This window comes from Macaca mulatta, chromosome 18 (genome assembly GCF_049350105.2).
Source record: "Macaca mulatta isolate MMU2019108-1 chromosome 18, T2T-MMU8v2.0, whole genome shotgun sequence".
NCBI lineage: Eukaryota > Metazoa > Chordata > Mammalia > Primates > Cercopithecidae > Macaca > Macaca mulatta.
In genome coordinates this window covers 45,842,174-45,860,169 of record NC_133423.1, presented here as the reverse complement: position 1 = coordinate 45,860,169, position 17,996 = coordinate 45,842,174, and the positions used below count along the sequence as shown (strand labels likewise).

The following is a 17,996-nucleotide window of genomic DNA, read 5'->3' as shown; positions in this document are numbered from 1 at the left end:
AACCAGAGAGCGAAATCTCAGTCAATGGGCTCAGATGGGGTGGGGAGGGGGGCAATGTTATACTGATGGCATGGATTTAAAGGAGCTCAACCTGGGGCAATATGAAGTAAACTACCATTAAATTAGTGTTTAAGAGAAAAATGCATACTGTTCTGCTTCTTAACCTTTAAATGTATGAATAGAAGAGTTAACATTTTATCCAATCAAATAACTTATGAATAATAGGCTATAGTTATAAATTATGGCCAATTAAGGAAGAGAGATAGAAATAAAGAGAGAGGTGGGGTCAGAGCAGAGGTGGAGATAGAGCGTGTAGGAGGTTGGCGGAGGACAAGGACAGAGCGAGACACACACACAAAGAAAAAGCCAGGGAGGGACAGGAAAAAAGTCAAAGACAGAAAGAAAAGATACAAGCCCTCCCATGCATACAAAGAGAAAATGCACAGAGAGTCTGGATTTCCTGGAGCAAAATCTCCATTGTCCCTGAGATACTTGCATCGTGACTTTAAAGCCCCTCAGCATGCTCACTACTGTAGAGAGCAGCACATCTCCTCTCAGAACCTGCTCCCTGTACCAACAGAACCAAAGCAGGAGTCAGGTATGGCCTGAGTGCTGGGCGTTCAGCTTCTATCCCCACAGTGCCAACAAGCACACATGAAGATTTAGGACACCAGGCCTACCGACTCCTACCTCTTCCTCCTCCAGGAATACATCCTGCTCAACCAGGCTTCTGGATACTGGGAGGGGACCAGACAGGGGATTTTTAGTGAACAAAGGAGATGAGAGGAATGCAGGTGTTCTGAGCCAGATAAGCTCTCCACATTCCTAAACAAGGATGATGGAAGGAAAGAGTAAGGGCTTCAGTAAGCAGGAGGTTGAAACTGAGCATTGAACCAAAAGCTTGAAACTGTTAAAAGTATAAACTCCACTTGAAAGTAAAAAATTGAACGAGGAGATTGCAAATTTGAGTGTCGTACAATATAAATAATTTCATACAGAATTTCCCATTTTGTTTATAAGCTAAAGTCTGGACAACATCAACTGTGAGTAAATCCTGGCTGTGTGGTGTACTGAGAAAAGCATGGATCTGGAACTCAGGAATTCCGGATTTGTTTCCCTCCTCTGCCCCTAACAAGCTGTGAGATCTTAGGGATTAAACTGTACCACCCAGAAGGCTGGGTGAGATGACCTGGAAGGTCTTTTCTGTCTCAACATTCCGGGACCTCTAGGATCCCTGGAGGAATGGGAGATTCCAGAGGACAATTTTTGTTTGATAAAATTTAAGGGAAAAAACTTTAACAACTTTTTGTTCAATCCTTTCCGGAAATCCCACCCAACATATTTGCCACATAAAACAACATTCAAGAATGGCATCTATCTTTAATTATTAAGGATCTTATAGGACCCCCCCAGGCCGTCAATTAAAACATAAATCTTTGTTTCAGGGCTGGGAACAGAGGTAGAGAAAACATAGAATATCACATCAAATGTAGATGAAACTCAGGACACTAAACATATTTCCAGGCTTTTTTTTTTTGGCATTTGCCTCTTTGTCTTTGAAACTGCGTGCATTAGACTTTATTATAGATCTTAAAAATGCAGCTAGCTAGAGTATTGAAAGAAAAAGGAAAGAAGGACAATCTCATTTAATCAACAAGCCAATAAATTTGGACAGGGTGATAAAGTAGCAGAGCCAATGATTAAGCAACTTAACAAAGATGCCCTAATTCAAGACAACATACTCCCAAATATCCCACCATTTCTGTCATGTATCCTGAAACCCAAACATTAGAGGCTCATAGCTTTTGATGCTGAAGGACGCTGAATTTTTAGGTTATTCGTTAATATATATGGAATCCCTGGGCCGTAAGGGATTTTTAAGAGTCAGTGTGTGATCTGCCAAATCAGTTTTCCACTATAAGGATGATTACAGAAGCATATGTTGAGGAAAAGCTTCCATCAACCAGGGTCCCTGAGTGAACATGCTGAGCAAAGTCCCCTGATACCCTACATCAGACATATAAGTGAGAAATAAATTTTTGTTGTGTTAGGCCACTGACATTTTAGGCCTGTTTGTTACTTAGCAGAACCTAGCCTATTCTGACTGATACAACTTCAGCATTAGTCTCAAATAAGTGGTAATCGAATTGATAAGGATGGAAAAGGTTGCTCAGGGAGTATATTTGTCTGTTCCTCCTACTGGGAAAACTATGACCCCATGAATGCAGAGTTTGCTTACTCATTGTTATATCCATAGCCCCTGGCATACAAGGCACTCATAATATCAATAGAATTGAAAGGCATTGTGTCCTCTGGGGGTAAATCTTTCTCATCACCTTTTTCAAATTTCCTGAGATAACTCCTAAGTTTCTCAATTAGCCACCACTCTTTCCTTGAAGATGCACTTTCTTTATTCTAGTATTCTTTTGCCTAAGGTGGTGCCAAACCTTAGACTCCAGGAATTGTCTGAGCAGCACAAAGGAGGGAAGGAAAGACTAGCCTCTTCTTATTCTAAATGTGACATCACTATTATTAAAAAATATCAATCTAGTGCCTTTGTAAACTGTCATTTTTTTTCAGAGTGGCCAAGGAACAGGGCCTCTCAGGCTAGAGAAGGCAGGAGGAGTTCAAACATAAAATTTCCTGATTTCATAATCTTGTAAAAAGCCTGGACCAGTGTAGTCCCTTACCAAAGGGACATGAGGCTGTGGGCAGAGCCCAGGTTGACCCAAGGGAGACCTCAGATCCCGGGACACGCCATTCAAATCCATCTAAAAAGGTTACGGTACATACATATAATGAAATATAATTCAGCCTTGAAAAGGAAGGAAATCCTGTCACGTGCTACAACATGGATGAAGCTTGAGGACATCACGCTGAGTGAAACAAGCCAGATACAAAAAGACAAATTCTGTAGGATTCCATTTCTATGAGGTCCCTAGAGTACTCAAAGTCACAGAGACAAAAAGTGAAATGGTGGTTACCAGGGGCTGAGGGGAGGTGGAAAAGGGGAATAATTGTTTAATGGGTATAGTTTCAGTCATGCAAGATGAAAAAAATCTGGAGATCTGACACACAACAATGTGAATACACTTAACACTATTGAACTGTACACTTAAAAATGGTTAAGGTAATAAATTGTATGTTATGTGTTTTCTAACACAAATTAAAAAAAAAAAATCCAACTCACTTGAGGCATAAAAACAAAAACAAACGAACAAACAAAAAAACCATTCACAGCCCACAGTTGCAAACCAGCACTAAACAGGCTTTCTCATATAATCTTGATCACTTTTTGCCAGCCTAGGACTCCTATAAAGGACCTCAAATATCTTCCATTTAGAAATAAGAACATTTTCTTTTTGGCAATTGAACTGCAGATCAATAAACTTGTACCCCTAACCCCCTCCTCCCTGTGTTTTGACCATCTTAGGCTCCTCTGCTCTCCAAACAGCCTCTGAGGTCAGGTGGGCTAGGAGCGGTTCTGCTGAGACCCAGACTGCAGTCATCTCCCACCTGGACAGCACAGCCCCTGGACCACACGGAGCTCTCCCTTGGCGTGACTCTGCAGGAAGCCAAGGCCTCCATGGCTTTATATCTTCTCCCAATCCCTTCTGCTCAGGCCAGCATCTCCCACCAGTGCCTGATCCCAGTTGGCATTCTGCTTCTGGCTTCCTCTTTGTGAAATCTGGCCAACCAAAAGCCTGGGTGTGTTTTCAAGCTCCTCCGCACGGCTTTGAATGCCCTCATCTGCTCCTCTCCAGCCTCCCTTTCCATTTTTTCCTGTTTCCCACCCCTTCACGTCCCTTATGTACCAGACAAATAGAATTACTAATTCCTTTCTGTGTGTGCCCCTCAATTGCCCAATTCTGTGCCACCTGCATCACATTTTTTTTCAACCATTTCTAATGTTCTTTTTCCCAAGCACCAAACATCCAAGGCTGCTGTTCATGAAGGCCCATCTCAGATGCCATCTCGTCCCGAAGATGCCCCCACCCATGACTCCCTCCTCTCCCTGAGGTCACCCCTGAGACAACCACCACTGTCACTGTGCCTTATAGTCACCTGTGTTTTATCTCCTTCACTTGGTAACAGTGCTAGCTCCTTAAGAATAATCCCACATTCCTGCAGCCTTTCCCAGCTGTCAAGCCACTTTTCCATGTTAACTAATTGGACTCTCATTGCCAAGGGGAAAGAAGCACTGCTGTGTGGCACTGGGATCAGGCAGGATGCTGGGCCCCTAAACACATTTTCTCATCTAGTCCTCATGATGATTTTGTGGGTGAGGTTTATTATGCCCGTTGTATGAATGGAAGGCCTGAGGCTCAGAGGACTTCCATAGGCCACTTAAAAGTGGAAGAGAAAGTACTTAAACCTAAATCATCAGCTTCCTAGACCATCACAGTTCCTTTCTTCAAAAACAGAGTCATATCTGAGGAGCTATTTAACCCCCAGCACTTAGCATGGCATGTGTTTGTCAAATTAATGAATCAACCAACAAATTAACCATCATTTTTATTCATTAGTGTATTTAATAAGTATTTATGGTATGCCTGTAGTATGCCAGACACTCTTCTAGGTACTGGAGTGGACACAGCAGTAAATGAAACAAATGAGGTCATTAACGACATGGAACTTACATTCTATTGTGGGGAGATGAGCAGCGCCTAAATACACCAGCTCATAGTAGGTCAGATGATAAGCTGATATAAAGAAAAATAAACAGAGAAAAAGAAATGAGGGGAAGGGGGTATGCTAGGCCTCACTGAGAAGGTGACATTTGAGCAGAGGCCTGCCTGAAGAAAGCATGACAGGGAGCCACTGGGGGAAGGACTGCTAGGGAGTGTGGACAGCAAATGCAAAGGCCTTGAGGTGGGACCATGTCTGTTGGGTTCAAGGAACAGCAAGGAGTGAGCAAGGGGGAACCAGAATAGAGAGATGAGGGGCATACAGCAGACCTGCAGGCCGAGCAGGCCACCAAACATGCTTTGGCTTTGACTCTGAGTGACAAGGAGCTTCTGTAGGATTTGGAGCAGAGGAGCAGTGTGATCCTGGTCACTGGGCTGCTGTAGTCAATAGAAGGGCCTTGGGCAAGCAGGGCACAGGTCAGGAAGCTTCGATGGGGGGGGGGGCGGGGGATGGTGAAGATAGAGGGGATGAGGTCGGACTCCTGCTCTTCTGATGGAAGGCCCAACAGGTTAAAGCCAATGGACTGGGGACAGGGCATGAGTGGCAGAGAGGCATCCAAGAGGTCTAGTCTGCATGCAGGATGTTGACTGGACATGTCAACAGTAAGGGAGATGTGAGTGTTCTCAAATCCTTTTGGCTGCAAAAGCTTTATTTCTGAGCTCATAAAGGTCATGGAGAGCCTGGGGAAGGCCCTAGGTATTGACAGAAAAGGTGGTGTCTCTCCAAGAAAGGGGAGATTCACTATTCTGATTTGGTTTCCTCTGAACTTCTATAATTTTTTGTCTAGCTCCCACAGTAGGCTTTGCGTAGAGCTGCTCTTGGCTTGAAGATTATTAAGGCCAGCTCATCACAGAGCTCTGACGGACTGCTACTTCAATAGCAAAGGAAGCAAAGGACTTTCAACTAGCCATGCCAACAGAAAGGGATGGGGAGAGAAGAGGAGGAGATGAGGGAAGGGGAGAGTGAAGGGAGGAAGGAAGAATACAAAGGGAGGGGGGAAAAGAAGAGTAATGAGAAGACTCTATTCGCAAGAACAATAAAATATAATATACCTGAGCATAAACTTAACAAGAATGTGTAGCAGTTATGTGTAGGAAATTGTAAAGCATTACTGAGGTACATAAACAGCTGGATAAATGGAAAAGTGTACCAGGGGGTAGCACTTATTCTAAATATGCAATTCTCTACACATATACTTAATGGCATAACAATCAAAATTCCAAGAGGATGTTTTTTTTCAAATCACTTAATGTCTTGATTTGAAAAAGGCAAGAATAGCTAATATTTTTAAAGAATAATGAAGGGGGACAAGTACTGACAGGCATTACAATAGATTATAAAGCTATAATCATGTTTAAATTGTTGGGCTAGCCCAGAAATGCCAAATCAGTGGCAGAGAATTGCTAACCCTGATGGAGCTGCAAGAAGAAGCCGGGGATGTTCAGTTTGTCCCCAGCCTCACGGTTCTGCGGCACCTTTTCCTTTCCAAGCTTAAATGCCTTGGATTTTCAGAACATCTTAAGAAGTTAGGCTGGCAACATGAAGCCCATTTATCAGAAGAGGAAACAAAAGCCCATAAAGATGGCATGACTTGTCCAGGGTGACCTGACAAGTTTCTGGCAGAGGTCAGACCCCAGGTCAGGACCCTGGCTCCCAGCCACGGGGCTGTCCTACAGCCTTCATGTGGTGTCACAATGATCTCACAAAAAACCATGACAATGGGCTGTCTGTGAGCTGTACCTCAGTGTTCCCTCGGGCTGGTAGAGTAGGATGGGGTGGGAGATGGGAGAACCCTGTCACCCCCTGTCCTGCACAGAGGGGAGCCCAACAAGACTATGGGCTGGGAAGTTGATTTAATTCAACAAATATTTGTTACAGGGTACTCACTAAATTCTAGGCACTGGCAGGCCCTCAGCAGCCCCCAAACCCACTCAGGATCACTCATGCTTTCTTCTCTGTCCCACCCCACTCATACAAGGGGACTTCTCTCCTTTCTCTTGCCCCTGGGCCCCTTATACCCAAGGGGCAATGTGGCCTAATGGAAAACACGTCCAATTCAACATGGATGGTCTGGAGTTCTGGTCCTGGCCGTGGCACTGACTGATTTTGGGGCTATGACTTCACCTCCCTGGGGTGTGGCTCTATGGGAAGATATAACACTCTCTTCCCAACCCAGCTCATGTGGCAGCTGTGAACCTCCAGCAGGGGTCAGCAAACCATGGACTTCAGGCCTAATTAGGCCTACGCTGCTTGTGAACATCCATAAGCTATGCATGAATTTACATTTTTAAATGGCTGGAGGAAAAATCTAAGGAAGGATAATATTTTTAGACATGTGAAAATTATATGAATTTCAAATTTCAGTGTCCATAACGTTTTATTGGACACTGATATTTGAAATTCATATAATTTTCACATGTCAAAATAACACGGCCATGTCCAATCATTTAGGTATCATCTATGACTGCTTTTGTGTTACACCAGCAAAGCTGTTGTTCCAGAGACAAAATGCCTGCAAAACCTAAAATATTTACTATCTGGTCTTTACATAAAATGTTTGCTGACCCCTGGTATACAATATTAAAAGAATGTACTAGAAGTTGCTTTATACGTGGAGAGGCTTGTGGGTGAGCTATGCCTGGGCATGGAGACTGGACCAAGGAGGGTCTGGTAGGGATTAGAAATCCTGTATCTCTGAGCAGATGGACCTCAAGAGTTGCTGGTCTGGGAGATCTACCGGACTGTCATCTCACAGGGCAGGTGATACTGGGGGCTGCCAATGAGAGAAGAGGGAGAGAGGCAATGCCCATCCAACCTGCAACATGGGCAAACCTGCTCTGGTGGCCATGACAGGCGACACAGCCAGCCTACCCTCACCCTCAGATGTCACCCAGCCCACCCTCAGCCTCAGACATCACAGCCAGCCCACCCTCAACCTCACACCTGGCCACCTTCATTCTCAGATGTCACCCAGTCCACCCTCACCCTCTGACGTCACAGCCAGCCTACCCTCACCCTCAGATGTCACCCAGCCCACCCTCAGCCGCAGACATCACAGCCAGCCCACCCTCAACCTCACACCTGGCCACCTTCATTCTCAGATGTCACCCAGTCCACCCTCACCCTCTGACGTCACAGCCAGCCCATCCTCACCCTCCAGTGTCACAGCCAGCCCACCCTCAGCTTCAGACATCACAGCCAGCCCACCCTCACCCTCATACCTGCCCACCCTCATTCTCAGATGTCACCCAGTCCACCCTCACCCTCTGATGTCACAGCCAGTCCACTCTGACCTTCTAGTGTCACAGCCAGCCCACCCTCACCTTCCGACGTCACCCAGCTCACTCTCAGCTTCAGACATCACCACCAGCCCACGCTCACCTTCATAACCACCCACCTTCATTTTCAGATGTCACCCAGTCCACCCTTACTTTTCAATGTCACAGACAGTCCACCCTCACCCTCTGACGTCACAGCCAATCCACCTCACTCTCCAATGTCACACCCAGCCCGCCCACACCCTCAGGCATAACCCAGCTCACCCTCAGCCTCAGACATCACCCCCAGCCCACCCTCACCCTCACACCCACCCACCCTCACTCTCAGGTGTCACCCAGCCCACCCTCACCCTCCGCCATCACAGCCGGCCCACCCCCAGTCTTCTTCCAGGACTACCTCAGACAGGCAGACATGGTCTCCCTCAGAGCAAGACCCCTCCCCGACCCCCGCCCCACTCACGTGATCTCGTTGTTCATGTCAGTAATATCTATTCTGTCCAGGAACCAGCCTGCTCTGTTGCCTGTGTTGTCGTGGCGAATCCGAATCTTGGTCAGGGCCCCCAGGTCAATGGCATAGATGGTGAAGGTGTCTGTCTGTGAAGGGCCAGGGAACACTCAGTGGGGTAAGACCTACCCCTCCCCACCTGTCCATCAGCTCCACCCTCCCAAGGACCACGGCAGCCAGGCAGAGGCCAATGGTGAGACCCAAAGCGACCGTGGGGATGATGGAAAATGTCACTTAGTAGTCTGGTGTTTGGCCTGCACGATTGTTTCCCTAACTTGTCCCTGCCAGGGGATCTTCTCACTCTCATTATGTCCAGGAGGATGGAAGTAGGAAAGGAAGAGTGAAGGTGACCTTGAGAAGCAGAAGAGAAGATAGGTTGGCTGGATGCCCACATTTGTGGTGGGTGTTCTGTGTGCAGGAGAGGGGGGTGCACTGAAACCCTCTGCTATGTGTACAGGTGTGTGCATAATCTGCTTCAATCACATATTTGTATTAAGTACCTGCTATGAGCTGGTGCTGTGCAAATCCAAAGTGATTGACAGAAACTGAAGACGGATTTGCCCACCGTTTAGGCGTGAAGAGGGCCATGTGGATCACACGTGTGAATGCACACACTATTCTATGCACAGGAGGAAGCAGACCACACCAGGACCCTACAAGTAAATGGGGTCTTCTTGGATATAACTTTTTGACTCTTAATTTTGAAAAAGATTTTAAATCTACAGAAAACTTTCAGAAATAGTATGATGAAAGTTCATATACCTTCATTTAAATTCTGCACTTATTTGTAACATTTGCTTTCTCACTCTATGTCATCTCTCTTGCACTCTCTCTCTTGCTCTGTGTTTTTCTAAATCATTTGAAAGTAAGTGGCAGATACCATGATTCTTCTTCCCTAAATTCTTCAACCTGGATTTCCTAAGAACAAGGATATTCTCATATAATCACACTAGAATGATCCAATTCAGAAAACTTAACATCAACACAATGCTATTATCTAATATACAGTCCGTGTTCAAATTTTATCAGTTGTACCAGTTATGTAGTCCTCTATAGAAATTTTTTCCTAATCCAGAAATGCATGGCTATAATTTTTAGAGGAAAACACTGAAACGCAGAAATAAACTACATCCTCAAGTCATGGGGAAGATTCTTTAAAGAAAAAGCAGGGGGCCCCTGAAATAAATCAAGCAATGAGCCCAGAAATATGTTAATTAATTTATTTCATTTTTAAAAATCTGTGTTAATGAGAGAACTTGGCTTTGGGTAGAGGCAGGAATGGGAAGGGTGAGATAAGAGATAGTTTTCTAGCTAGGGGATATTATAAAATCTTGAAGGACAAAGATGATGGCTTTATTTTTCATGATTTTCCCACTACACCTGGAAGAGTAAGGTATGTGAATTTTTTTCATGAATTCCCACCACATTAGGATACAGTTCTGGCTTCTCAGCCTGTCTCTTAAGCCTCTCATGACCCCACCCACCCCATACCCTAAATTGGTCTTATCCAAGCTTATCCACTGGGGCTCAGCACTGACCACAGCTCAGCTAAAAGATGCACTGTCCCAAACTGGCCTTCCCCATTTCCACCTCCATATCTTTGCTCATGTGGTTCCACCTTCTGAGAACATCTTCCACTGTCGCCTTTATATGTCTACACCATGCTCACCTGCCAAGGCCCAGTTTAGGTTGCTCCTTCCCCCCGGTTTTCCCCAAGACACCATCTTGTGGCGAGGACTTCCTCTTGGACCCCCGCATCCCTACCAAGTGCCCCAGCATCTGCCACACAATGCCATTACCTGTTTGTTCCTGTGGGTCAGCTGGCCTGTGGGCTCTATGTGCTGGGACCCTGCCTGCAATTCTCTCATAACCCCCCACAAAATATCAGTGTTACTGAAGAGGTACTGCCATGAAACCTGGTGGGATGAACAAGTCACACTGCCAGACACAGCAGCCACTGTGCTAGGATGGGCTGCCATGGGAATCTCAGAGGGCACCACACCCACAGCACCCACCCAGGGGCCAGAGACCCTTACCCTACCTGCCCCTGCTCAAATTTGTTGGACTTGTCTGACTTCTTCAGGGGTCGTTCACCTGTGTCCCCATACTCCTCGCCGTAGATAGTTAGGTAGACGTTGGCATCAGTGCCAGCCTTGGGCACATTCCCGGTGATCACCTGGACCTCATAGATGTTCGCTGGAGACACAGAAAGATGCAGTGTGGAGGGCCTCGGGGCCATGGGGTGAATGGACCTGAGGCATAGCCTCTCAGATCCAGCCAGATCCCAGAACAGGAGGGATCTTCAGATGCCTCTACGCTAACCTGGGACTGAAACTGCCCCCAATCCCAACCCCAGACTCCTTCACCATGAAGCCAGCAGACAGCCCTCTTACTTCATGTCCCCTCAGTCAATTGTATTGAGTCATATCAGGGCTCTTCCCAAAGTCACCAATTCCTCCTGAGAACCTCAGGAAAAGTGCCATGCTTATCCCCAAACAGCAGTGTAAATGGTGGCATTTCACACGCAGGTCAAGAGAGTTATTTGGGAACCATGATGGGTGCCTACCTATTTGGCCTCCATGTGAGGGGGATCTAGGCCCCCTGCCCCCAGTGGCCCCCCTTTAGGGGAACTGTCTGACCACTGCCCCACCCCCCGACCCCACCCCCTGCTTACGCTCAGGACCCGGCTTGCCAGCTGGCACCAACTCCACGACAAGTTCGTTGTCCTCCTTGCCCCGGGCCAGCCAGCGGTGGGCTTCGAACTTGTGCTGCTCAATCACCTCCTGCATCCCCGGCCCAAACTCCTCCTCTTCCTCCTCTTCTTCGGTCTCCTCCTCCTCCTCCTCCTCTGATGAGGACTCCTCTGATGAGGACGACTCCTCCTCCTCCCCCTCCTCCTCTTCATCGCTGCCCTTCCTCTTCTTCTTCTTCTTCCTCTGCAGCTTAGCCTTCAGTCGCTCCTTCTTGAGCAGCTGCCGCAGCTTGTCCTTCTCCTTCTTCTTCCGGGCCTGCTCCTCCGGCGTGAGGTCCACCTCCCGCACCACCAGGTGCCGCAGCCACACGGTGTCCACGAACCAGCTGGGCCCGAAGCCCTCGCCTGTGTGCCCGAGCCGGAGCTTGTAGACCTCGCCCACGTCGGCTGCCTCCAGCTGTTCAAAGAGCAGGGCAGTGGCTGTTGTGGCCCCAGCATCCTCCTCCCAGCCCCCATTCCCACCCCTAAAGAGCCAAGCTTAAGGCCTGTTTGCTGAGCTGCAGGATGGAGAGGGCTGGGGCCTCTGTGCTCAGATCCTTCCACCAGCTTCCTCTGTCTGGCTATACCTATCTTGGTTCCGCTGGGATCAACTGGCCCCATCCCGCAATCAAGTTTATTTCTTCCAACCTCTGTGGTGGCCAAGCTAGTCTCCCTCTTCTTCTCTCTTAAACATACATGCCTGCATGTACACACACACACACACACACACACACACACACACACACACACGCCCACGCGACTCATTCCTATGATTTCTATGTCCCTATTATGGCTCATATAGTTTCCTTACTTAGCCTGCCTTTATCCCCTCCTCTACTTGTAGCTAAAATCTATTCATTCAGGTTCCTGTGTTTCATTACTTTTTTTTAACTTTGTGCCTCTGTGTTCTCTTTACAAAAATTTTCAGTGTTAACCATATATAACTTTCATAATAAGCAAAAAACAAAAGTACTCTTTTTCAAAAACAAAAATTTCACCCACACCCACAGAGGCCCAAGCTCCTTCCTCCCCCAACCCTGAGCACATGGCCTCAGCCTGACTGCATCTTCCCCAAGAGCACAGAGGGGGTCCAGGGTTTAGCTCTGGTGCTGGTCTGTCCTGGATGCCCTCTTCATCCTCACGAGCTGGTCTTTGCCCTCTTGATTATGAGTTCCTTAAGGGCAGAGACCATCATTTTCAGTCTCTACCAGGATGGGCATAGCACACGACTGGCCCAAAGGGCAGTGATGATGGCATCATCAACTCTAGATCATGAGGCCTGAGCTCGGTCCTGAGCCCCAGGCTCTGAGGAAGGACCCACATGGAGGTGGGGTCTGGCCTGTCCCCTGCAGCACTCAGGGGAGGGCTCACATGGGGGTTGTTGCTAGTCAGTGTCCTCCCAGGCTTCCTGATGCTGATGAGCCCCTGTCTGGGGTTTGACCCTTCTCAAAGCCTGGTCCCACCAGTTCTTCCACTGAGTGCCAGGGCGAACTGAGGCCAAGGCTGTCCCATGAGTTACACAGTGTCCTACAATTCAAGTCCAGACCTAGATGAGAACTCAGGCCTTCTGGCCCCCTGTTCATGAGTCCACAATGTAGCCAATAAACCACCTTTGCCAGAAAATTACCAATCATGGCAGAGCCCAGGGCCCCTGGGAGAGTGGAATTTATCCTTCTCAGCTACTTAGGGGAAAGGCTCTGGACCTTCTTCAGTGCATTAGCTCTCCTCTTCAGCATTTCCCAGATTACAGCACCCCTGCAATCAACCTTGCCAAGGAGGCCGGCTTGCTGCACCCCTGGCCTCCCTCACATCTGTCTGCCCAGCCGTGCCTTCATCCACCACCACATCCAGTAAATTGGCATCCAGAAGACATGCTATCCGGTTCCATCTCCATAACTGGGCACTCCTTCCCAAGTGCATTCCCTGACGTTGACTCTTGATCATTATAGGGACTGTGAAGCCAGCCAGGCAGGTATTATAAAGCTAGGTTTTAACTGATGAGGAAGTGAAGGCTCAGAGAGCTAAAATACTTGGGCCTCTGCCTCCTCAGCAGTGTATGAGGGCGTCTGGCTCAATGAGGCTCCCTCCAGCTCTGATATTCCAGACACCTATGACAGCCCCAGTTCAGCCAGGACTGTCTTCCCTGGGCACTGGGTAAGATTCTTTGCTGAAGGCTAAGGTGCTCCTGGCATGCGGAAACACAGGGCACCCAACATGAACATGCTGCCTGCACACATACATCTGCACATGCACACACACTGTCGTATCTATAATTAAACATTCCTGTTTCCCCTAAGGGGCACCACCCTTGCATCCTCCTCTCTTGCCAACAACACGCCCACATTCTCATCTCTTTTTTCCTTCTATTGAAAGACTTGGAAAGGAAGAACGGAGACCCGGGACACTCAGGAAACAGCCATAAAATTCCAAGTCTCCCAGTGTCCTGGCTGGGAAGCATTTTCTTGTTATCAGGCTTGAGAGAACTGTAGACTCAGAGGCCACAGGACTGGGAATGAGTGGAGGAACCACAGCCTTAGTGCCATCTTTTGGCAGATTAGAATTACCTGCCCCCATGGTTCTCAGGGATGGCAGCATGTTAGTAATCCCTGGAGAGCTTTAAAAAGTACACCCAGAAAATATATCCCATCCCCAGAGGTTCTGATTTGTCTGGTGTGGGGTGTGCACCAGGCAGCACTTTTTTCTTAAAGCTACCCAGGTGATTGTAACATGAGGCCAGGGGTGGGAACCACTGATCTAGTCCAATCCCCTCATTTTAGGCCAAAAGCTCAGGTGTGGAGAGAGGAAGCATCTTCCACCCAGCTGGAGGGAGGCAGCCCATTCTCAGGTGAGTATTGACTGAGGAAATTAGTACACCCAGGGAAGCATCTTGGTGTCCACTGGGACTGCTGTTGGCACCCCCGCTCCTCGACCCCACATACCTGGAATGTGTCCTTGGATGCCCGTTCAAAAACTTTTGAGCGGCTGGAGAGGAAGAGCACTTCTGTCTTGCCTTTCTCTCCATAGATCTGCATGTAGACTCGGGCACTGGTGCCTGCGCTACCCACATCTCCTGTCCAAATCTCAACCTCATAGTGGACCACTGGGTGGGCACATGCAGGAGAAGTGGAACATTTAGTAATAATAATGACAACAATGATAGTAACAAAACAAGCCTTTCCTTAGCCTGTTCCAGGTGCCTGGTGCTTCACAGCCATTCGCTTATCTAATCCACTCCTCAACACCCTGAGTAAGCACAATCATTCCTATTTTGCAGGTAAACAAACTGAGGCTTAGAGGAGAATAGGTGGTGGAAATGCCAAATCTAAGCAATCAGACACATATCCCAGTCATCCTCTGCACCACATGCACCAGGAAGGAGGAGGAGTCACATACCAGCTGGCGATCCCTGCTGTGTGCCTGCCTGCTACGGTTTGCATGTTTGTCTTCTCCAAAACTCATGCTGAAATGTCATTGCCATTGTAACCATATTAAGAGGTGGGACCTTTAAGGAATGATTAGGCCCCCCAAAATGCTTACGTTGAAGCACTAACCCCAGGACCTCTGAATGTAACTATATCTGGAGATAAGAGTCTTTAAAGAGGTGACTAGTTTAAATGAGATCCCCAAGGGCAGGCCCTAATCCAAGCTGATTGGCATCCTTATAAGAAAAGGAAGTTGTGGCACACAGGGAAACACCAGGGATGCAGAGAGACACCAGGGATGCGAAGAGACCAGGTGAGGCCACAGTGACGAGGCAGTCCTAACCTAACACAGTAATGCAGAGAGCAGTGAGCGCAGAGAGAGCAATCCATCAAAAAAGGAGACTCACTCTAGAAAAAACAATAAGCTCTACGAAAGATGAAAAGCAATTATCATAAGGTAGGTGACTCAGCAGTGAATAATATTGACATACTTATAATAATATAAAAATTGAACACTGATTTAGCTGTTTTGAAGGCTGGAAGGACGGGGAGAGAGAGATACAGTGAGTATGTGTGTGTGTGTGTGTGTGCACGCGCGCACGCACATGAGGGCCCATACAAGTGCCTGTGTATGTTAAAAGAACTAAATCCTCCTCTTTCATAGTAGGAAGTCAATAGATAATGTCTAAGACTGTAAAATTTAAAAACTGAGGCCAGGCGCGGTGGTTCAGGCCTATAATTCCGCTGCTTTGGAAGGCAGAAGGATTGCTTGAGGCCAGGAGTTCGAGATCAGCCTGGGCAACACAACAAGATCCCCATCTATACAAAAATAAAATAAAAATAAAAATAAAAATTGAGGGGTATGGTGGCATGTGCCTGTAGTCCCAGCTACCCAAGAGGCTGAGGCAGGGGAATCGCTTGAGCCCGGGAGTTAAGGGTGCAATGAGTTGTGATTGTGTCACTGCACTCCAGCCTGGGTGCCAGAGCAACATCCTGTCTCTAAAAAGTAAATAAGTAAAAATTGATAGATATATTGTTTAAAAATATGGAGCTAAACTTCAGAGGAAAAATCTAAAGTAAGGTTGTTGCCATTGAAGAAGAGGGGTGGGGTAAGGGGAAGAGGTGGGTAAGGGAACTATTGCTTTTTTATCTTCATCTTTATCTTTATCGTCTTGATTAATATCTATACTACTCTGATGGAATTCCAGTGTTGATTTATAAAATGAGGGAAGGAGTTGATTCTCAGACTGGCAAGTGCCATTACAAAGCATGTGTATATGACAGCCCTAAAGGAACTTGCAGGTTGCTTGGGGAGATTAGACACACATATGAAAAGATATTCAAACAGTTCTGGGAGCGAGAGAGGTGATTTCATACTGGGGTTCCCTCTCAGGGAAGCTGCTGTGGAAGTGAGCCTTGGGCAGTTGCTTTCAGGACCAATGTAGAAATGCAGAGGTGAGGCCAGCATGGTGGCTCACGTCTGTAACACTAGCACTTTGGGAGCCCAAGGCAGATGGATCACTAGGGTTCAGGAGTTTGAGACCAGCCTGGACAACATGGTGAAACCCTGTCTCTACTAAAACTACAAAAATTAGCCAGGCGTGGGGACGCACACCTGTAGTCCCAGGTACTCAGGAGGCTGAGGCAGGAGAATTGCTTGAATCCGGGAGGATGTTGCAGTGAGCTGAGATTATGCCACTGCACTCCAGCCTGGGTGACAGAGTAAGGCTCTGTCTCAAAAAAAAAAAAAAAAAAAAAGCAAGAAAGGTAGAGGTGAGAAGGGACAGTCTCCGTGCCTGGCTTTGGTCCCACTGTCTTCCTCCTCAGAAATGTCACCATCCTATCCAAAGAGGCCCTTCACCCACACCAATGCTAACCCTTTATCCTGTTTCATGTTCCTCCTGGTTGTTCACTGGCATTATCCTATTATTGTCTGTCTCCCCTGTGGAATATAAAGCATTCGAGAGAAAGGGTTTCATTCGTTTTGCTCACAGCTGCCTCCACAAAGCTCAGAGCAGTGCTGGCAGAGAGAAACCCTCAAGAGACAGTCATTCCTCAGTATCTGCAGGGACGGGTTCCAGAACCCCCAAGCATACCCAAATCTGAGGATACTCAAGTCTCTCATATAAAATGGCATAGTATTTGCATATAACCTACACACATCCTCCTATATACTTTAAATATCTCTAGGTTACTTATAATACCTAATACAAGGTAAATGCTATATAAATAGTTGTTATATGGTACTGTTAGGGAATAATGACAAGGAAAAAAGTCTGTATATGTTCAGTACAGATGCAATTTTTTTCCAAATGTTTTGTTTGTTTGGGGTTTTTTTGTTTGTTTTGTTTTGTTTTGAGCAGAGTCTCGCTCTGTCGCCCAGGCTGGAGTGCAGTAGTGCAATCTCAGCTCACTGCAAGCTCCGCCTCCCGGGTTCACACCATTCTCCTGCCTCAGCCTCCCATGTAGTTGGGACTACAGGCGCCCGTCGTCATGCCTGGCTAATTTTTTTGTATTTATTTAGTAGAGATGAGGTTTCAGCGTGTTAGCCAGGATGGTCTCCATCTCCTGACCTCGTGATCCGCCCACCTCGGCCTCCCAAAGTGCTGGGATTACAGGCGTGAGCCACCGTGCCTGGCCTCCAAATGTTTTTGATCCTTGGTTGAATCCACCAATGCAGAACCTACGGATTTGGAGGGCTGACTGTGTATTTTTTTGAATAAATGAATGAATAAACAGTTTTATCACCTCAGCCAGTCTTCATAGCAGAAGACATGAACTAGGTCTCAAACTCCTACACAGGGTTGAGAGTGCTCATTTCCTAATAAAGTCATCTGCTGCCTTTAGTCCAGAAAAAAGTGTTTCATCCTTTGGGTCCTCAGTTTCCTCATCTATAAAATGAGCCCTTCTTTCCTACGAGAACCATGGTACCAGAGGCAGTGAAAGCCCCCATGTTCCTCCCTGCAGGACCGTACCAGCAGCACTTGTCAGCAAGACCCACTTTGCTCCATGGTCCCTCCTCCTTCCCCTCAGCCCCATCCCCCCATGGGAAACAATGGGTGGTCCCACCACAGCCTCCTCCATACATTTCTGGATCTCCACCACCTCACTGGGATACAGCTCCACCTCCAGACGCCCATCAGCCTGGTTCTTGTCCAGCCAGCGGTTGGCGGGAAAGGTGTACTGCTTGCCTTGACGGGGCACACGGATCTGAACGCTGCCCAGGAACCAGCTGGCATGCATGCCGGTGCCATCATGCCCAATCACCAGCCGGTTGATCTGAAGGAAACCCGAGTGAGGGTGAGCAAGGAGCCAGTGTGTAGAAACCTCCATGCCCCCATCCCTACCTCCCAAACACCAGCAAAAACAGC

General features: G+C 47.4%; 1 protein-coding gene across 4 annotated transcripts in view; it reads right to left on the bottom strand.

Annotated features, from left to right (window-relative positions):
- LOXHD1 (lipoxygenase homology PLAT domains 1) overlaps positions 1–17,996 on the bottom strand; it is a 182,645-nt gene that overhangs the window by 73,955 nt on the left and 90,694 nt on the right. For 3 of the 4 annotated variants that reach the window (XM_015121870.3, XM_077975513.1, XM_077975515.1), the window contains 5 exons: positions 17,712–17,904; positions 14,143–14,303; positions 11,147–11,621; positions 10,514–10,668; positions 8,428–8,561 (listed from right to left, as the gene is read on the bottom strand). In XM_015121870.3, coding sequence (XP_014977356.3) covers positions 8,428–8,561; positions 10,514–10,668; positions 11,147–11,621; positions 14,143–14,303; positions 17,712–17,904 — 1,118 coding nt within the window. The remainder of the gene's footprint in view (positions 1–8,427; positions 8,562–10,513; positions 10,669–11,146; positions 11,622–14,142; positions 14,304–17,711; positions 17,905–17,996) is intronic. The other variant, XM_077975512.1, reaches the window with a different exon arrangement.